This window comes from Poecilia mexicana, unplaced genomic scaffold, assembly GCF_051168715.1.
Source record: "Poecilia mexicana isolate PSO_F unplaced genomic scaffold, ASM5116871v1 scaffold_18, whole genome shotgun sequence".
In the NCBI taxonomy this organism is placed as follows: domain Eukaryota; kingdom Metazoa; phylum Chordata; class Actinopteri; order Cyprinodontiformes; family Poeciliidae; genus Poecilia; species Poecilia mexicana.
The window spans coordinates 23,510,365-23,532,482 of NW_028263387.1; the positions used below are offsets into that span (position 1 = coordinate 23,510,365).

Below are 22,118 nucleotides of genomic sequence, written 5' to 3' on the forward strand. Positions count from 1 at the left end.
ATGGCATCGTGTAGAAACACAAACTGTTTCTAAGCTCCAATCTGACTGGATTAAAATTTAAATCACTTTATTTTACACAGGACAACATGGTTGTAAATATGGATTTATTGAAAACTTTGAAATATTATTTACAGCGCATGAACATGATAAAGTGCTTTGTAACAATAGGTATGAGTTTAACAATCAGGAAATAACAGAAAAAGACAAAACAATCCTGAAAAATTACGTCACAGTTCTTCAAGTTGTAGGATTTCACCTTGGAAAATAAATGCCTCATTTCACAGGTTTAATATAAAAAAACTGTCAGAAATGCAAAGCAGCAAATGAAATCATTAATATATTGAACTTTAGTCTGGAAGTGTTGAAAATCCATCTTCAAATGAGTCCAAAGTCATCACTAAATAGATTCACCTCTGAAAATATTGAAGACCTGATTGGTCCCAGCAAATTCCCTCCAAGTTCAGATAAATATCAGATGAATTATCTTGATTTGACCCTCCTCAGGCCTCAGTAAGCATGAGAAATGTTATGAGAGGATAAAATGCAGTAAATGTAGTCAGTATGAACCAACACACATATAAAATGCTCCGGTTCTCCGTGGAGATTATTTTGTCTCAATCTGAACTATCAGGTGAACTAACTGATCCTTATTAAAAGAAATCACTCTATTGTGAGACAAGGGGGCAACCCCACCACTCTTTTAAAAACATTTTTTTTATGTTTCAAACTGAGGCAGAGGGATGAAGAACAATTCAACATGAAACTGATTTCCTGTCAGCCTTTATCATTAATCCCAGTAATGTGCTGCTTACAGTGAAGTTTAGCAGAAACCAGCTGATTTGATACCAGTTAATTTGTCAGAAACAGCTACTGAATATGCAACCCCGACCTCAAACCTGCCCCAACTCATGCACTGTAAAATAAGACCAATATTGTAACTTATAATTATTGTATTAATCCAGCAATTTAAGCAAACAGACTAATGTAAAACAACTGGAACGCAGCAGAGCTGTTTTATTCTGATCCTGATGATCTGAATCTGAATATTGTTTTTCTCCATTCAATAATGGAGGAAAGTAAGAACACCTTCTTCAATTTAAAAGTTTTACCTTCAAGGATTAAAACATGACATTTCTGTCATGTGAAATAAACTTTACATGAATAAATAGACAGTTTCTAAAAACAAACATATTTCAGTTTTTCTAATTATTCAGGAAAATAACGTCCAATCCAAGAGCTCCATCAGTTGCTCTCCAGCTACATGGCTGAAATAATTTCTGAACATCTCTGATTGTTTCCAAAACAGCGACGTAAGAGACATTTGGTCAGCTGAAATAATGCTACAGATCCGACTGCTGAAAACACTGCAAGAGAAATCTGAAGGCCGATGTTTGGCGAACGTTTAGCTTCTGGATCTCCAATCGGTTCCTGAGGGTCGGAGGTGTAAGCAGCTTCTGGAAGGACAGAACAATGAAGAGGATTTATGGCAGACGCTCTGAGAACTGGAACATGGGAGTCTTTCAGCTCCATCTAGAGAGCTTTCTGTCACAAAGACAAGATGGAGACTGACCACAGAGACATGAGCTGAGGATGAGGAGCAGCAGGGAGATCATCTTCATCCTGAGAGAGGAAGAGGAGGAGGAGAGGCAGCAGGACATCAGGAACAACATCAGTAACAATATGAGGAACAACTATAGTCATAGCAACTCAGTCTGACCTTTGACCTCAGTTTCTTCAGATGGAAACTCCTGAACTGCAGGTTTGAATCTGAAACAGTAAAATGTTCAGAGCAGATCAGCAACAAGACATTTTATATCAATCATCAGTCATGAAGGCGCTAATGACCCTTTAATAAAAAAAACACGCTTTTCATATGATCTAAACTATACTGTATAAAATTTTCTCTGTTGTGCAGTAAAATAATCAGTTTAATTTCTATTCACATGTTTTAGAAACACAAGTAAAACATCAAACTTATAGAAAATTAAATTTATATTAAAGGTTTCAGGCCTGATCACAAAAAACAATCTACTGCCTGATCAATAATTATGTTGTGCAAATTCTGCAGAATTTTATTGAGAGCATATAGAAAAAGGACAAAGTTAACCTTTAAACATGAATCTATATTTAAAACAACATTAATTTCTGCACACTTAACTGACGATGAGCCACAGGTCTGAGTTTATTGATTTCATTCACAAACCTCTTAATATGTTTATATAAATGATGTGGAACTGGAACGAAAACTTAAACACGATTATTTATTGCATTAACTCAGTGAGTTAAATCGATACCAGAGGGTTAAAAATTTGGAAAAATGTTCAGAAAAAAGTGACCAGGATTATTGTTGCTCAGAAATATGTTGTTTTAAAAACAAAGCTAGAAAAAAGCAGAGCAGATTTTTGAAGATGGTTGATGCTGAAAACCATCATAAGTCCATTGATTGTTTTATAACTTTTTGGGTTCATGATGTTCTTTATTTCCACTCTGAATTAATAACTGATAAAAATCAGAGAAACACTCAATGTATTTCACACGATAACAGATAATCTGCAAATGTTCAGGTTATGATGTGTTAAACTTGTGGTTTGCTCTAGTTAGAAATATTTGGTTTCTAACTAGAGCAAACATCACGTTTGTGAAGGTCACGACCTCATGATGGGAACACATCTGTTTACTCTTCAGTGGGTTTATTTATCTGTTGTTCATAAACGTAAGCAGCGTTTTTGGGTAATTCATCTGCTGAATGATGAGCAGTAAAACTGAAGTAAACTGTCATAAAGCTGAAGCTGCAGAGATCAGAGGATTCTGGCTTCATTCAGATCCACTAGAAGATCTTTGATGGTCAGAACTGGAACAAAATATCATCTTTCTGCTAGAAAACCAAATATTTCTGATACATTTTCATGTTTTAACATCTTTTATCAGACTAATTTCTTCCAGCTTTCATCCACTGACAGAAATCAGTTGATCTGATTCAGTGAACTCAGTGAGTTTCATTCAGGATATCAGCTGTTTGACACCAAACATGCTGCTTTTACATTGCAAAAACCAAAATCCTTACAAAGTATTTAGTCTAGTTTTTAGTGCAAATATCTTAGTACACTTGAAATATGACAAAAACTATAAGTAACTTTTCAGCACAAAACTGGGGCTTGTTTAAAGTCAATAATCTCTTGATATTGATGAAAAAGTATCAGATTATTTGACTTAATAACATGAGAAAAATGTCTTAAGTTAAATAAAACCATTGGACGGTAAAACTCTGAAACATGATGACAAGTTTCTGGAAAACAGCAGAGACAAAGTTTCCTGTTTAAATGTTTCTATGAGGAAAAGCAAGTATAAATATGTCCTCTGGGTCACATTCATTACTATTAATTTAAACTTGGAGTCACAAGTCTGATAAAGTAAAAATAACTATTATGACCAATAAGACAGAGGATTCTGGACAACATGCAAACATCTATGAATGTTTAAAATCAAGGTTGAGAAGATGATCTGCCACAAAGGGACCAGTTCAAGTAACTCACCTGGTGATGTGGATCTCCTGGTTTAGCAGAAGGTTGGAACAGCAGCAGACCAGATAATAATGCTGCTGTTGTTTATATATGATGGGTGGGAGGCGTTTCTGATCACACTGTCAGAAAGAAGAACCAAACATCAAAACATCAAGGTAGATGAGCTCTGGGGAGGTTTTGTGGTTAGATGATGAAAATCGGAGGACACACACACACACACACACACACACACACACGCACACACACACACACACACACACACACCTACATGCACGCACACAGGGGAGGAGAGACAGACGGGGGAGATATTTGTATTCAGATAAATGTATTCAGAGATATTTTACAAATGTTTTCTCAGCAACAATTTCATGCATATTTTTAGTTTACAAACTCTGAACAGTTTAGACATTAAATAATAGACATGATCCAGATTTCACAAGTTTGTTTATATAAAAATCAAGAATTATAACATTTTATAAGTGATTTAACTCAGAAGAGTCAAAGATCTGAAACATCCATCCATCCATTTTCTTTACACCTTGTCCCTCAGTGGGGTCAGGAGGTGCTGGTGCCTCTCCAGCTAATGTTCTGGGTGAGAGGCGGGGTCACCCTGGACAGGTCGCCAGTCTGTCACAGGGCAACACAGAGACACACCATGCACACACACACTCACACCTAGGGGCAATTTGGAGAGACCAATTAACCTGACATGTTTTTGGACTGTGGGAGGAAACCAGAGTACCTGGAGAAAACCCACCATGCACAGGGAGAACATGCAAACTCCATGCAGAAAGACCAGGGCTGGGAATCGAACCCAGAACCTTCTTGCTGCCAGGCAACAGCTCTACCAACTGCGGCCCGATCTGAAACATGTTCCGGTGTTTTACTGCTGCTGTGTTTGTTTATCACCACAAGGTGGCAGTAATGATCTGTTTCAACATGGATCTTTCCTGTTTTGTCATCAGTATTAAACTCAACTTTTCCACCATGTTGATGAAAAATAACTGAATGTTTATGAACCAGCTGATCCAACATCTGTCCTGATGTTCTTCATCACTTCACTGATGTTTATTCATCTGATCATTTCAGGTCAGATGTTTGTGAGATGAAGTTCAGAGGAAACTTCCAGAAAACTGTTCTTCATGTTATCATTTGTAAATGTTGCTGAATCATTAAATAATTATATTGAAGCTGAAGCAGATCCATCTGATTCCAGGTCTGAACTGAAGTTTCTCCTTTTCTCTCCAGCAGCTGCTGATCAGCTTCAACCTCCGACTGAGAATCTACAACCAAACAGTCGAGGAAGAATCTGAGTTTATGTTTCACCGGGACTTTTAGCTCTTATTATTTATGTTTTACATCAGTTTTAAAATGCAAACTAGAAAGAAAATATATTTATAATAAAATAGATGAGTTTCTCTCTGAAATTACACCTGGAATCTGAAAGTATAATACAATATTAAGATATTAATTCATTAATAGTTTATTATTATTAAGGGAGTAATGAAGAAATATTTGAGCAAATATCTAGTTTGATTTTAAAGGTTAAGTTTTAGCACAGCTGTTAAAACTTTCCTCTGAAAAATGCTGATAGTTTCTTATGTTTTCTAAACTCTTAACTATTTATTAAAGTTTAAATGTTGCACATAGTTGTGAATAAATGTCAACACATTGTAAACAAGATAAAGTAAAATATGTTCTGTCTTGCTTTTTTGTGTGTGCTTTTTTTGTGAAATTGTGGAAATAAATATTTTCACTTATAAATCTGTCTCGTTTAGAGTTTTAATTTTTCACATTTTCTCAACAGTTTATCGAAACTTAAAAATAGATTCATCCAGGCCATCTTAGTTGTTCTAAAGTTTAATTTGCTCAAAGTAACAAAGTCAGTTTTAGTGATTTAAACTCACCTGAGTGAAGTTGCCCCCCCACCTTCTTCAAATCAGACACAATTGGTGTCAAACGTTTGTGTTGGTTTGGCTTTGAAGATATTAATGAAAGTGTAAAGGTCAAAAGCGGGCGGGTGGCTGGTTGACCTTTTGACCTTTACACTTTCATTAATATCTTCAAAGCCAAAGCATCACAAACGTTTGACACCAATTTTGTCTGATTTGAAGAAGGTGGGGGCCAACTTCACTCACGTTTTAAACTCTGCAGCTGAACCTGAAACATGTGAAGAGACACAATCTGCCTGGAAACGAGGAAAACTCTGAGATCAGAGGAGAATCACTGAGTGGAAACGAGTCTGGATGGAAAAAAGTCTTTATGCCATCAGTTTGGAGCAAATGTCAGAGTTTCTGATTCTTTAGTTGTTTATCCTGAACATCTTTACTGAACGTCTCTGATGATTCAGTCACATTTAATCACAGGCTGACCTGAACATCCAACATTTATTAACTCTTTAATTCCTCATCCTGGATCCAGATGTTGAAGCTGAAGCTGCTTTGATTGGAGGAGAAATCCTCAGAAGAAGAAGATGGAGGAACTGATGGTATCAATAATTGACCAATATTAACTTTCTCATTTATTAGAGCCACGTCAGCTTTGAACGGTTTTACACGTTAGAGGAACCTGAAGTTAAAACTGGAGAAAACATTCAGAAATATTCTGTCTTCCTCCAGGACTCTGGGTCTGTTTTTCTCTCTGAGTCTCTTTTATAAAAACATGATTTTATCAAACAGCTTCTATGAACACATGAAGGGTCATTGATTCATTAAAAGCGCTAAAATATTTCTCTCACTTCTCTCGTTTCTCAATAAGACCAGGAAGGACAGACCGCAGCAGCAAGGAGGAGCAGTCAGCCATGATGCGTTCAGGTAACCTCGGACGTTGAATCTTTAAGACACAAATGGGACAGATTATAGTAAAAATAACAAAACAAAAATAAAAGGGTTCAACATTAACATCAGATTTATCTAATCAAGCATTTTCCTAAACCAGCAGTAAGAAGTTCAATCTGTGTGTTTCTATTAAATCAGTCTGACCGAGGCGTCCTTCGTTCATCCAGTGGTGTTACGTCATCAGTGATTTGAATTTGCCCGCTTTCATTCTCTCACATGGACTGCAGCGGATGGATGAAGCTCATGTCTGAGACCTTCTGGGTGACTCTAATTTATTTAGTTTTTGTCCTCCAGTTTTTCTCTGTGAAGTTTTTTGTTGAGAAGCGGCGATAACTCAGCAGATCCTCTGCAGAAAATCAGACGAGTTTCTACAACAGAAAGTCATTGCAGCTCTGATGAAACCGATAAAACCTGCAGCCTCTAAATGCAACAAAGAGGTGAGGATATCAGTTAGAACAACATGATCTTAGACCTGCTACTTGTTGTTTTCTTCCTCAAACTGATCAGCGGACTCAGACGAAGATGATCAAACTTCTTTCTGCAGGTTTTCTTTCCAAACGAAGCGGAACCACTTGGCGGTTCCACAACGTTTGGTTTCCTTTAGCAACCAGGATCTGTTGCTCCCTTTGCTCACATTGTTTCAGATGAACTAGTGATATTTAAGCGCTGAACTTGTTTCATACGAAGAGATGAGTACAAACGTGAAAATGAAAATATTAATGAATAAAAATCTTGATAAAATATTTTTTCAGAAAAAAAAAAACAGAGAAACTTCATGAAACAGATCTATATTCACCTCCACCAAGTTAAACTCATGTAATCTGAGCTGAGCTGATTTAATAAATGTTTTCTGGCATTCAGTGACACATAAACTCCATAAAATACAGACTGAAGCATAAAACAAAGATAAACAGTAAAAGGTTTATGTTATTGAGACTGAATTAATATGTTTAATGAATATATTCATTAACTTAATTCAGGTTTTATTTAATAAATCATTTAGTCTCTTTTGATGAATTGAAGTATATAATTTAATATTAAATAAACCTTTTTCAATTAATGAACACTCTGCAGATCATAGAAGCAGTGAATTATGGGATTGTTCAGCTTTAGTTTGTAACTTTGTCATTAATAGAGAAAGAATAAAATCACAAACTCCTGCAGATTTCCAGGTTGATGATTAATAATAATTAATCTCCAAAAAAATAAAGTTTCTGCTCTGAAATCAGAGGAAGTTGAAGCTGCTGCTGTATTTACTTATGGCCACAAGGTGGCAGTAGTGCTGTTTTTATTTTTACATTTTCCCACTGTATTATAAGCTGGTGGGCCACCAGACTTTACTTCCTCCAACTATCATGTATAAATATGATGTATAAATATGATGTATAAATATGAGACAGTAAAGATGATTACATTAGGTTTATAGTGACCCATTGATGAGGACGAGGTGCAAAGTGGGTCGTCCTGTTAGTCTCACTATTATTTCCAAATCATGATGTCGGCTTGTGCATGTCAGAATTTTTGTAACTTTTAACATTTTTCAACACAAAAACATGGTGGACTGACCTACTGACCCTGACACTGAGCTTAACGGGTGAAGAATGTTTTACCATAACAGATTCAAAGAAACTTTAATCATCATCACAAAACTAGAAAGTTGAGGAGTTTCTACCTGATGAATCTAAAAGTCAGACTGTAGATGTTCCTCATAATGTGACTGATGTTTATTAATGTCCTGCTGCCTCTCCTCCTCCTCTTCCTCTCTCAGGATGAAGATGATCTCCCTGCTGCTCCTCATCCTCAGCTCATGTCTCTGTGGTCAGTCTCCATCTTGTCTTTGTGACAGAAAGCTCTCTAGATGGAGCTGAAAGACTCCCATGTTCCAGTTCTCAGTGTGTCTGCTCCTCTCTTTCCCTCTCTGTCTCCTCAGCAGCAACATTTGTAGTGAATGTGACCCAGAGCAGCTATGAGGCAGAGGAGAACCACAGCATCACTCTGGAGTGGACCTTCACCACCAGGACTCAGGGATCCTACAGGGAACTGTTCATCTACTGTGAAGCGAACACGGATCATGGAGTTTTTGTTCTCTATCAGGTCCATCATGGTGTTGAGTTTCCAGAATCTCAGGATGATCAGTTTTCAGGACGAGTCCAGAGTGACAAAGACGTCCTCAGAGAAGGACGAATCAGACTCCATGTGTCCAGACTGAGGACTGAAGACTCGGGTCTGTATCTGTGTGACGTGAAAACTGAAGATGGATTCAACTCTGGAAGATGTCGACTCAACGTTACTGGTGAGAAGAAAGTAATGGAAATGTTTTCCAATGAACAGTTAGAAACTGACATTTATATCCATGATAAACATAATTATCTTAAAGTTAAAACTTCTTGAGTAAGTAAATAATTTCTTTTCTTTTCCAGCAGCTGCTGATCATCTCCAAACTCAGAGACCAAATTTGACTCCAGAACCAGAGAGATGGACACATATCATCTGGATTAAAGTAGCAGCTGTAACATTTGTGATTATTCTAGTTGTAGTTCTAATTTATACTCATAGGAGAAGCAAGACGTCTTTTAACTCAACAGACTCTTTGAGAAACACATGAACTATGTGGGAAAAGTCTTGATTTTCTGTTTTAAAGAAATAAAAGACTTTAAAACCTTATAAATCAGTTTTCAGTTAAATAATTTTTTTATATGTATAAAGTCTCTTGTCACTGCTGTTGGGTTTACCTCTAATAAGAACACTGTAAATTATTGTCTCAGATGTTTATGTTTAATTCCAGTTTTATTAAATGTAGTTTTTTCCTCCTGTTTTTGTTGCTCCATTAAATCTTCATCCAGCTGTTTCACCTCAGTGAGCATCAAACCTCATGAACATCCAGATGTTAACTAATAAACTCAACTTTAGTAGAAATCATTTCATCCAGATGGAAAACATCAAAGTCATCAGAGGAGAGTTAAGTTATAAATATCACATTTTATTGCTGTTGTATATTATTGTGATACTTTTTCTTGTTTTTCTTCATAACTAAATGTTATGAATATAATTATATGAAAACTAAAATGTTTCTATTTGTTCATAGCAAACATTTTGCATAATTAACTACCAACCACCAATCTTAATAATTTGTCCAGTTTTCCTCCAACAATCCATAAATAACATTTTCTTGTGATAAATAATAAATAATTTAACTAACAGGACAATAATCTCCTCTCTCTGGGTAAATGAACATCTCCAAAACAAACAGCTCAGTTTCATCTCATTAATATATTCTTAGACATTGTGGATCGTCATAATTTCTCTTTTTAAAACTGACTCTAAGGTAATTTATTCATGTATAATCTGCCATCTTTATGTTTATTAAAAATAACCTTATTTTTATTACAACAAACCCTCTTAGTCAAATCTTTTCACAATAAACCAGCTGGAAACCTTTTTCTCTTATGAAGTTTTTGTGATGATCTGTTTTCTGTGTAGTTATTTTTGAGGTTTTTCTGTGTTTTGTTCTGTCGTCCCTGTTTGCTCCCAGTTGTGTCCAGTTCCCTGATTTCCTCCCTGTGTGTTTAACCCCACCTGTTGTCTCTGTCCTTCGTCGCTCCTCGTCTACTGTTTGTCATTTGTCTGTCTGTTTCCGTTGCTGCCTGTATTTCTCAGTTTGTTCCTGGTTCTTTATTAAATCATAATTTCATCATGACTACCCAGGTTCACCGGCGTCTTCCTCACCTCCAACCACTGGACATCATGACAGTTTTATTGTTTTCAGAGGAATTTGATGCAGTTCAGCATTAAAGACTTTAATGTTTTTCAGAGAACTGGTGTTTAAATTAAATAGCTTCCTGTTAAATATTTCTGTCTAAAATCTGGTAAAATATCCTCTAATAATCTGATGAATCATCTAAACATTCATTTAAAATAAATGTTCAACATTCAGATCAGCCCTTAGTTCACAGATGATGATAATATCTTCCTCATTAACCTGATAGAGTCTCTGAGTCATTTTGGTCCCAAAAGGTGAATTAATATTAATTAGTGATTCCATCTGATGTCTGATATTCAACATGTCTGATGTTATTATAATAATCATCAAGTCTCTCCAGTTAATCTCCATCTATTGGTTCTAGTTTTCTGACTGAGCCTGAAAATCCCTCAGCATGACGACATTTTATACTGAGCTGCTCTCGTCACTAAAATCCTGGTAACAGGAAAAACTGAAGAGTTTTCTAAAACCTTTTGGTCCATTGGTCAGAACCAGAAGAATTTTATTGTCATTGTCAGAAAGACAACGGAAATGCAGGTCCAGTACAACCATCCATTACACAACACCACACTGGGAGGGGGGTGAAGTGGAAGAGGGGGGGGGGGGGAAGTTGGTTGATCTTTACTTGTTGCAACGTGATGAATGTTTCTGCCACCAGGGGGCGACAGCAGCCCATTGCAGACAGTCATGTCTGAACCTGGAAATGAACAAAAGTTACCTTTACCTTTCACATCTACGTCATCTGACTCTGCACTTCTGAACCAATCAGAAACCGAGGCAGAGTTTGTCGTTTAAGGAAGTCATTGCAGCATTTCTATCTCCAACCCACATGTCACAGACTTTGTTTAGACCATTAAATCACTGGTTACATACATTTTTAAAACATTTAAACATTTAGTAAATCCAGATCTACCAAGTATTTTGTCTCCTTCCTTAAAGTTTTCCTTCTCAGTTTTTCTCCTCCCTCTCTGACTTTATCAGCCTGTAAAAGCAGAGCGATGTTTCTGTGTTTAGCTTTATCAGCTGGTTTCCATGCCGACCTCTGGGTCTGAAGGACTGTGAGGTTCAGCCTCTGCTGGTCTGAGAGCTGATAGAAAAGGAAACAGGCTATTAATAAAAGCCTCAGTTTCTGTTCATTGATAAAAACATAAAACTACAGAATAAACATCAGTTTCTCAATGTTTGAGTTGTAACATTTAGAAAACTTTGGATTCGTTGAAGTATTAACGGTTCTCTAATGAAACCTCAACATTTAAATTTATAAACTTTCCTACAAAAACAAACACTGATGGTGAAAATCTAAATTAAAGAATAAAACATTGTTTCACGAATAAAAATCATCACTTGAAAATAATGACATATTAATAACCACTCAAAAGTGTCTAGGTGTCTTGTTTTACGACATATTAATCCAAATGTTCATTTAATCATAATAAATTAAATAATTTCATCAGATAAATATCTTTGGTCTCAGTAACAATCAGCTGATTCAGAATTCAGACTCAATAACTGATCAATGGTTCTGACAGACAGAAATCATTTAGATTTAAAACAGGAAATGGAAACAATAACAATAAATGACTCAGTGTCATCATTATTACAATAAAATGTTTTATTACAGTCTAATATTTTCCTTATCAAAACACATTAAAGAAAAATGTCATGTTTTTGTCGTGACAGATTTATTATCAGCCGAACTCAAGTGAACAAATTTTTTATCTGTATTATATTTTTCAGCTCCACTTGTTAAATGATTTGTATTACTTTTCTTTCTGAAAGTAATAAATATTATAATTATAACAATCAGAGCTGCTGTCACTCCCAGACTGATGAAGATGATGCTCCTTCCTCTCTCTGGTTCTGGAGTCGAAGTTGGTCTCTGAGTTTGGATCTGATCAGCAGCTGCTGTAGAAATATCAGAAATATTTATTAAAATCTGATGAAAACTGAGATCCAAGAGGATTCATGTAGAAGATGAAGATGTTGGTTCATTAAACAGATTAAGATTTTAATCAAAGGAAAATGATTTATATTATTTCTTCTCACCAGTAACGTTGAGTCGACATCTTCCAGAGTTGAATCCATCTTCAGTTTTCACGTCACACAGATACAGACCAGAGTCTTCAGTCCTCAGTCTGGACACATGGAGTCTGATTCGTCCTTCTCTGAGGACGTCTTTGTCACTCTGGACTCGTCCTGAAAAAAAATACAGAACAAAATTCATCTACCAAGGTCCAGCTGCTTTGTGTTAAATAATGAATTACTTCTGTAACCAGAGAGAAACTGATGATTGGCTGACTTTTTTATTACTGTAGTAATTTGTTGCCCAGGATCTGAACAAAGATGTGTCATGTTGTTATGGTGTTTCCCAACCCTGATCCTTGAAGCACATTCCTATGCAGTTCTGCTGAATAAGATGACTTCTGTTAAAATTAAGTTTAGACAGGAAAACCCCTGAAGCCTTCAGAGTGTGTTGAAGAAGAGAGGAACTGAGTCACACAGTGAAGGACTGAATAAATAAAAACTGAGTCGTAGTTTCAGAACCGCTGCCTGTTGTTGCAAAGGAGATGAGTGAAATTATTTTATGTCATGACAAATGTCATGAGTCTGCAATGTTTAAACACGTTATTTTCTATAAGCATGTTTATTAAAAAAAAACAACAACAACAACAACAAAAACGGTGAGACAACTGAAGGCAATAAGATCCCTGTTCACCAGCAGGCAGAGAGAATAGAGCTGCTTTCTCTGATGAAGATCATGGTGGAAATCTGAGGAGAAAGTTTATAGTATCTTAATTTATTCTATCTAATTTGCCCTTTGGGACCAATAAAGTATTTTTGAATTTATATTTGAATCTTTCTTTAATCTGAATCTCACTGAGGTTTTTGTTGGCTGCAAAGTTAATTCAGTTCAAAACTTTAATAAAACATAAAACAACAACAGGCCCTTTAACCAGTCGGCTATAAAACACTTAGTTTTTCCAAGAAGAGCTCAGGCTGAGGTGTTGGTGATGATCAGTTTATGATTTTTATCAGCAGGTTCTGCTTCCTGCTCATGTGGATCAAAATGCTCCAGAAAACAGCAGGTTGAGTCGTTATTAGACTAAATGAAAGGACAATTTTCACTGATGTTCCTCTGATCCTAAAATCACTTCAGGATTAATGAGCCACAACAACATGCAGGTTTCTGACAGACAGCAATAAACAAAGCAGCCATGAGACGTTTAAGTGTTCGTTCTGCCATAAAGTGGAAATCCTGTGTGTGCTTGTACAGGAAATGCTATTTTCGGCAGTGACCTGCCTTCCTGGTATTCTAGAAAGGCAGGACCTGGTCTTGGTCTTGTCTTCCAGTTGTGTGGTAGATACATTTCCTGTATCTTTCCCGGATACAGGAAATGATGTATAAGCTCTTCAGGCTGTGGAAAAGCACAACATTGCTTCCCTTTCTGGGCATTTTTTCAACGAGTCTCACTGAAAAAAAATTAGGCTCATTTTCAATTTGTGTGAAAACAAGGCTCATTCTTTTCACACAAATTTCAGACTTTATAATGTCAGAGTCTATCCTTTCTTTAATACCATAAATTTCTGTTTAATCGTGGAAAAGTATCTTTTATTTCTTGCAGATTTAAGACTTTTCAGCATCATTGAACAGCCTAGATGTTCTTGTAAATATATTAAATCATGAAATATCTGAGAGTTTCAGTAGAAATGTATTGGGCTCATTATTCTTCTGAGTACAGTCGTACTAATTATCAGTCACACTACACTCTAAAAAGTGTTTTTGGGCTGTAGTTCATCTTATGGACTTATTTACATTAATTTAACTTAATTCTTTTGCTTTTGCTATGACAACTTACTTTTTTGTGTTCATTCAACTCAAAACTTACAAATCTTTAACCTTAAGGAACTTTTCACTTTGACTTTACTTAAAACAATTGAGTTCAACGCCAGTTTTGTATCCTAAGTCTGACCAACTCAATTTATTATGATCATCCAACTCAATTCACTAAGTTCTTCCAACTCAATTTGCTAAGTTTTTATAACTTAATTCATAAGGGGGTTTAACATGACAAATTTAAGTCATTGTTACTCAAATAATTTATTTTGTTCTAATAAACATTTAAAATCTCTTTGATTTAATTCTACAGAAAGTCAACTCAAACTTTTAAGAAGTTCCAAACTAAATTTAAATAATCTTTTTACAGTGTCATCTAAATACACAAATCTTTTCCTTAAATAACCTTTTTCACTTTGACTTTACTTGAAATAATTCAGTTTGTGTCCCATGTCTGACACAATGACTCTTACGCTTACAGGGACACATTCCCAGTAAGCGACTGTGGCTCTGTGGATAGAGCAGTTGCCTTGTAATCGGAAGGTTGTCAGTTCAATTCCAGCTTCCTCCTGTCGTATGTTAATGTGTCCCCTGGGTACTTAATGCCAAGTTGCCAACCAATCTGAGCATTAAATACATGTGTGAATATGTGGTCAAAAGTGTTATTTAAGTTTATTTACCATTTTTGAAGTAAACTAAATGATTTGAGTAAGACTGACTTAACAAATTGAGTTGGGTGATTATAATATATTGAATTGGTTAAACTTAATAAATTTAGTTGGATAAACTTAATTGAATTGCTTGTTACCTACAGAAGCAATTCAATTAAGTTGGTTCAACTTTTTTCTTTTTAGAGTGTAAATAAAACATGTTGTAGCTTGAGTCATAACATAAACGTTCAACTCTGCAGTTTTAAATTACATTCAACACCAACTTCACTTCATTTTCCAATAATGACTTTCAGTAACATCCAGCATGAACCACCGAGGTGTTTGTTGCTGTGACTGATATAATGAGCTGCTGCTCTCTGACTGATTACATTCAAACATTTCCAGTCCTGCACACATCTGTGAGAATCTTTCCACAGATCTTATCAAACATCTGTGTGAACAAAATAATCATTCTGCATTAAGTGAACTTCACTGACTGCAGGAGGAGAAATCATCTGTTGGTCTCTGATGAAAACCATGTGAGGTGAAGGCAGGAGCTTCATAGAAACTGTTTCAACCATCAGTTCAGGCATCAGTTACACAAGCTGTGGTCTGATGAAGCTGAAGTGGAAATGTTTGACCAAGATGACCAAAGTTACATTTGGAGGAAGAACTGGGATGCTGGTGACATCCTAACTCTGAAGCATAGTGTTGGCAGCATCATGCTGGGGGACTGTTTTGCCGCAGGAGGAACTGCTACAATAATAACTTCAAGTATTTTGTTTCATTTATTTCAGTTCTTTTAAATCTAGACTAAAACCCTCTCCTGTTTATAGCTGTTTTTGAAGCATAATAAATTAAACACTGACCAACATATCAGATCTGTGTTGATGATTTTGATTATAACATTCATCAAAATGTAATGTCTGCAGACGTCGCAGACCCTGCAGACGCCTTACAGCTGCAGGCGTCCAGGTGGACGTCCAGGTGTTTCTCCAGCTGTTTACAGTCTATTGTTGACTGTATGGTTCCTTTTATGACTTTATATTTTTGTTTTTATAATTTAAAGCACTTTGAGCTGTCTTGTTGTTGAAATGTGCTACACAGATAAACTTGAGTGATTATTATTTAAATTAATCGACATGTTAGCAGTAATAATCAATATTAATAATGCTAGAGTTAGCACAACAACTAATTTTCTTCTGTTGTCCGAAAGCAAAACACAGAGAATAATACAAACATGAAATTACTATAGAAATCAGAAACTAGAGCAGAATAAACAAGGTGATCTGCACAAACTGCATCTCTAGATAGTTTTCAAACAGTTTTAAGTTCCTAATTTAAAATGTCAATGTGTTTCATGACTGCAGGCCTCTGATGCATTCAGCCAAAGTGGCTTAACAGCAATAAATTCATCTTTTTGGCCCTGATCTCAGTCCTACAGAGATCCTACCAACATGGCCTCATGTTTCCTCCAATCATTTCTGCCCAGTTTTTTAAAAACACCTTTTAACTTCCTGTCTGCCTGAAAACACAGATCTGTCTAAACATGCTCAGAAACAGAACGTCTTCAATAAAGTGTTTTATCCTTTCAGTTTCTGACCTCAAAGCAACATTTAATCCTCCACCTCAGCACAGTTTCATCTTCAGTGCTAATGTAACAATCTGTAGGAAGCTAACATTAAATAGAAGGGGAATAATTAAGATCTGCTCTTTTGTTTTTAAATCAATCACTTGGATGATGAAATGATTTTGAGGAAACAAAAATATCAGAATGTGAAGCAAAGCAAACCTTAAAGTTCAGCTTCTATTTATAACTGGAGGAGGAAAGAAGCTGTTGTGCAGAAATGAAACCAAACATGGATAGAAGTGTGAATCATGACTGTTGCTTCATTTTGGTTTAATCAGTTCAAAGCAACAAGACAGTTAGAATTGCTTAATACCTTACATACTTTACAACAAGGCACCTTGAATGGCTTTCTTCTAATAAGATTACCTTACCTGTCTTACCTTTATCTAGGAGTCAAACTATATTTCTTTACTTTCATTCAGAGAAAACAAACTTCAGTTTGATTCAGTGAAGGTTTAGTAAACATTCTTTGTTACATGAAGCCTGCAGTGAGGCCTGTCACTATAAGCAATAAATCAATGAATACATGACAAATTAAATCAAGCTCAATCATTTCCATTTGTATAATTTATTGTTTTCCTCTTTTCTGTCTTTCTACTAAAAACCAGATAAAAGTCTTCAGTCTGGTACTTTGGACTCAATCAGCCGTTTATTGAAGGACAAGTTTGTTTATAGATACTTTATAATTCATTTATTTGTTGTTTATGTGGTTTTGTTTATTTATCTTGAATATTTAAAATGTCTTATTCATTATTATGACAGGTCTGCCTGCAGATCATGCCATCATTGTATAAAGAACAAAGACACTTTTGAAAAATGTTGTTGCATTTCTTAAAGCCACTAACTACACTTTCATTCAGATGTTAACAATCTAACTGGTTCCAAGTTTCAGGTTTAGAGTTTATTGTTGAAGTTATTTGATTTATTTCCTAATTAATTTCTCATTAACTTATTAATTTAATCAGTAGGTCTTCAGAAAAGCAAAATGTTTTAGTGCCTGAGTAGGTGGCAAAACACAGGAACTAAAACACAAAATTTCACCTCCTCATATTCGTCCTCTGAAGCTGTTGAAACTAAACTCAATAAACCACAAAACCTGGACTGAAAACCGTCAAAATGAAAACTCAGCTTGTTGACTTCCCCACGTCTTCCTGCTCTTACATGAAGAAACTTCAACGAATTTATCACTTTAATAAAAAAATACTCAGTGAAATTAAAACTTGGGTTGCTTTAAATGATCAGGTCACTGGTTTAAATAATCTGCTTTTAATGATTGTAAATGAGAATGAAGAACATGAGCAGAAATGTTTAACTGAACCTTCAGAAAATAGAGAAATAAATTAACTATATTCAGGAATAAATGTTGGCTGTGTAACAAGCTGCTGAATCATTTTATCTATTCACTTATTAAGCTTCTTTTAGAAACTCTCCATGTTTCTGAAATGTCAACCTGGATCCTCCTGTTTCTGACTTTAGGCTCAGTTTTCATTTACAGCAGATTGTTTACAACAAATTCAAGTTTCTGTAACGGGAATGAAAACTTCAGTTTAGATTCTTAGAGTCAATAAAACTTGAGCAGCTCAACCTGGAGATAAAAATCAGAAATAATAAAAAGCTTGTCTCTTGCTCTCTGAGCACGATAAGCTCAGGAATGTGTTCCTTGTTTTGTCATTTCTCTTGTTCAGAGAGCAAGAGAAATGCATGTTCAAATGCTAAGGAACACTTTCCTGAGCTTCCTCTCAGAGAGCAAGCTCACATTCTTGAGCTTTCTCTCTGAGAGCAAAGTCAGGAATGTGAGCTTGCTCTCTGAGCTGTCAGAGAGCAAGCGAAATGCTCAGGAATGTGTTCCTTGCTTTGTCAAAGAACACAGACAAATTCAGACACACAGACACACCTCTAGTAGATATTCCACTGTGTCAACATGACTGCAGGGTGAGGGTTGGTAGTTTTTCTCTGCTGTCTAATTTAAACTGCATCACATCTGAAAGCCTGAAGGAGGAAGAGAATAACAAAACTCTTACTTACTTTTTACAGTTAGTAGAACAGATTAATTTTTGTTTCAAGCACCATGTAAAAAATGTCACCAAAATGAATCATTTGATCCAGCTGATTAAAATAAAACCATTTTTACTTTCTGATGTTACTTCATGTCTCTAATGACCAGCTTTAACTGCTGCTGTGTATTACAGTTGTGGTCAAAAGTTTACATACACTTGTAAAAAACATAATGTTATGGCTGTCTTGAGTTTTCAATAAGTTCTACAACTCTTATTTTTCTGTGATAGAGTGATCGGAACACATACATGTTTGTCACAAAAAACAGTCATAAAATTTGGTTCTTTCATAAATTTATTATGGGTCTGCTGAAAATGTCACCAAATCTGCTGGGTCAAAAATATACATACAGCAACAAAATTTGTCAACTTTGGTGATGTAGCGAGTTGTGTCAATCAAATTAGCTTCATGTCATGGCCTCTTCACTTCTTGTAAGTGATTCTGATTGACTACAGCTGTTGACTTCTCATGAGCCCATTTAAATAGGGCTCATTTGACCCAGTGATTAGACTCAGCTACAAAAGCTACAATGGGAAAGTCAAAGGAACTCAGTGTGGATCTGAAAAAGCGAATTATTGACTTGAACAAGTCAGGGAAGTCACTTGGAGCCATTTCAAAGCAGCTACAGGTCCCAAGAGCAACTGTGCAGACAATTATACGCAAGTATAAAGTGCATGGAACAGTTGTGTCACTGCCACGATCAGGAAGAAAACGCAAGCTATCACATGCTGCCGAGAGGAGATTGGTCAGGATGGTCAAGAGTCAACCAAGAATCACCAAGAAGCAGGTCTGCAAGGATTTGGAAGCTGATGGAACACAGGTGTCAGTCTCCACAGTCAAGCGTGTTTTACATCGCCATGGACTGAGAGGCTGCCGTGCAAGAAAGAAGCCCTTGCTCCAGAAAAGGCACCTTAAGACTCGGCTGAAGTTTGCTGCTGATCACATGGACAAAGATAAAACCTTCTGGAGGAAAGTTCTCTGGTCAGACGAAACAAAAATTGAGCTGTTTGGCCACAACACCCAGCAATATGTTTGGAGGAGAAAAGGTGAGGCCTTTAATCCCAGGAACACCATGCCTACTGTCAAGCATGGTGGTGGTAGTATTATGCTCTGGGGATGTTTTGCTGGCAGTGGAACTGGTTCTTTGCAGAAAGTAAATGGGATAATGAAGAAGGAGGATTACCTCCAAATTCTGCAGGAAAACTTAAAACCATCAGCCCGAAGGTTGGGTCTTGGGCGCAGTTGGGTGTTCCAACAAGACAATGACCCAAAACACACATCAAAAGTGGTAAAGGAATGGCTAAACCAGGCTAGAATTAAGGTTTTAGAATGGCCTTCCCAAAGTCCTGACTTAAACCCCATTGAGAACATGTGGACAGTGCTAAAGAAACAGGTTCATGCAAGAAAACCATCACATTTAGCTGAACTGCACCAATTCTGTCAAGAAGAGTGGTCAAACATTCGACCTGAAGCTTGCCAGGACCTTGTGGATGGCTAACAAAAGCGCCTAGTTGCCGTGAAAATGGCCAAGGGACATGTAACCAAATACTAATGTTGCTGTATGTATATTTTTGACCCAGCAGATTTGGTGACATTTTCAGCAGACCCATAATAAATTTATGAAAGAACCAAATTTTATGACTGTTTTTTGTGACAAACAGGTATGTGTTCCGATCACTCTATCACAGAAAAATAAGAGTTGTAGAACTTATTGAAGACTCAAGACAGCCATAACATTATGATTTTTTACAAGTGTATGTAAACTTTTGACCACAACTGTATATGTGAAAATATTAAATCCCTTCATCAGAAAAATATCTTTGGTCTCATTAACAATCAGCTGATTCATCATTTAGACACAAAACTGATCAATGGGTCTGATTGGGACAGAAATCATTTAGAAATTATTTAAAACGTGAAGCAATAAATGATTCAATGTCATCATTATTACAATACAATATTTCATTACAATCTAACATTTTCCTCATCAAAACACATTAAAGAAAATGTCATGTTTTTGTCATGACAAAATTAGATTCAGCCAAACTCAAGTTAAACTTTTATCTGTATTATATTTTTCAACTCTGCACAGTGGCGCAGCTGGTAGCGCTGTTGCCTTGCAGCAAGAAGGTTCTGGGTTTGATTCCCAGCCCTGGTGCATGGTGGGTTTTCTCTGGGTCCTCTGGTTTCCTCCCACAGTCTGGACATCTAGAGGATCTACAGCTCATGTCAAGAAGTTACATTTGATCAGCAGCATGTCTGCCAATTTATAACATGCAGTTTAGATTCAGCATTAAAAATGTATTGTCTTATATAAACATCTAAAATACTCACATATGTATGAACTCTTAGTGCTTCTTCTTTTATAACAAAATGAGGAAGAACATGAGCTGATTAACCTTTACTTTCAGATGTAAATCTGACATTTGAACTTTGTAAAAAAAAAAAAAAACAGGAGGTTTATGGCCTTTATTCTATCAGAATAACAACTTTTACATGAAACTGTTCTTGGACAACTATCTGTGAAAGATTAGTTTTATCCATGAGGATCTGAAAACTTCAGACTAGAGAAAGCAGAAGTCAAGACAGTCACTCATCCTGGAGATCATCTTCATCCTGAGAGAGGAAGAGGAGAAGAAGCAGCTCACATATGTGATCAACATCACTCAGTACAAGGAGCATCTGTTGCTGCAGCTTCAATTGATTTAATTATTCAGCAACATTTACAGATGAAGTGAAGGACAGTGTTCTGGTGGTTTTCTGAACATTTTCTCACGTTTAGTCTTTGACCTCATCTGGCATGAAAAAATCAAGATGAATAAACATCAGTGAAGTGGTGAAGAACATCAGGAAAGATGTTTGATCAGCTGGTTCATGAACTTTCTGCGGCATCAGCATGGTGGAAAGGTTGAGTTTAAAAAACAGAGAAAAGATTCATGTTTGAAAACAGATCATTACTGCCACCTCGTGGTAGTAAATAAACACAGCAGCAATAAAACATCAGAAGATGATTCGGATTATTGATCCTTCTTAGTAAAATCAGTCTGTTATAAAATTTAGAAACTCACTAAAATACTAGTTTAGGTTTTTTTTGTTCTACTGTTAAATAATCAGATGACAGATTCAGAAATGATTTATTTTTATTTATACACTGAAAATCTGCACAAAATTATTATTGGAAAAATATTTGTTTTTTTGCCTTCTGCACATTTGTCACCATTCATATGGAGAGAATATGGATTGCTTAGTCAAAACTGTTACTAAGGAAAAAAATATTTCCACCAATTGGCAGAGTAAAGTATTAACTCTACAAACATTAATTTTAAAGCTTCACTGTCTTTGAGTTGTTATTCTTTATTGCTTGATCATCCAAAGTGCAGAAAGATTCTGATTACAGAAACTGATTCATATCAATCTAGAACTGAATTAAGAAAACAAATATTTTCTGATTGTCAAAAGAAAATTTCGGCATTATGACAAACATCCTGTGTGATATTTGGAAATAGCAGATTGTTGAACCTTCCTGCATAAAGCCTTCTATTGTTTAATGTGAAGTCAGATTTCCATTAAATTAGTCTTGTGCAAAATAAATTACATTTAGATTCAGAGATTCCATTTTTGGCTACATAGTTTTTCATTAGCCCTGAGCAGCAAAGCTCAGGGCTAATAGCCTGTTGTAATCTCACGGATCATTCTCAAAACTTTTGGCCATGACTGTAGAGAACTAGAGAGGGTAATACTAAATTAGCTCAATTATAACTAAATAAAGGAAATAAACACTAAAGTGTTTTTTACTGAAGAGGTTGAACAGCTGCTGCTACATCAGTAAA

General features: G+C 35.9%; 2 protein-coding genes and 2 long non-coding RNA genes across 6 annotated transcripts in view; 1 reads left to right on the forward strand and 3 right to left on the reverse strand.

The window, feature by feature from the left end:
• The window catches only part of LOC148154238 (coxsackievirus and adenovirus receptor homolog), an 88,160-nt gene that overhangs the window by 37,857 nt on the left and 28,185 nt on the right, over positions 1-22,118 (reverse strand). The window lies entirely within an intron of this gene.
• LOC148154244 (uncharacterized) lies at positions 91-21,201 on the reverse strand. Its single transcript, XR_015765979.1, has 3 exons — positions 21,065-21,201; positions 1,571-1,620; positions 91-1,454 (listed from the first exon to the last, which is right to left on the reverse strand). It is a non-coding gene; the product is annotated as an uncharacterized LOC148154244 (long non-coding RNA).
• Positions 5,661-9,171, forward strand: LOC148154245 (programmed cell death 1 ligand 1-like). 3 transcript variants are annotated; one of them, XM_088015148.1, is made up of 4 exons: positions 5,661-6,795; positions 8,127-8,176; positions 8,289-8,651; positions 8,782-9,171. In XM_088015148.1, the coding sequence occupies exons 2-4, from the start codon at positions 8,128-8,130 to the stop codon at positions 8,961-8,963; spliced, it is 594 nt and encodes a 197-aa protein (XP_087871274.1). In that variant the 5' UTR covers positions 5,661-6,795; position 8,127; the 3' UTR covers positions 8,964-9,171. The 3 variants fall into 3 exon arrangements, with proteins under 3 accessions (XP_087871274.1, XP_087871275.1, XP_087871273.1); XM_088015149.1 differs by having other exon boundaries at positions 8,292-8,651; positions 8,779-9,171; XM_088015147.1 differs by having other exon boundaries at positions 6,541-6,795; positions 8,779-9,171.
• LOC148154246 (uncharacterized) lies at positions 11,713-12,316 on the reverse strand. The gene is made up of 2 exons (XR_015765984.1): positions 12,165-12,316; positions 11,713-12,023 (listed from the first exon to the last, which is right to left on the reverse strand). It is a non-coding gene; the product is annotated as an uncharacterized LOC148154246 (long non-coding RNA).

Bases quoted from the DNA above. Each gene is read 5' to 3' on its own strand.
- LOC148154245 (XM_088015147.1), top strand. From the start codon at position 8,128: ATGAAGATGATCTCCCTGCTGCTCCTCATCCTCAGCTCATGTCTCTGT. The intron at 8,177-8,288 runs GTCAGTCTCCAT...CTGTCTCCTCAG, and splicing joins CCTCAGCTCATGTCTCTGTG to CAGCAACATTTGTAGTGAAT. The intron at 8,652-8,778 runs GTGAGAAGAAAG...TTTCTTTTCCAG, and splicing joins ATGTCGACTCAACGTTACTG to CAGCTGCTGATCATCTCCAA.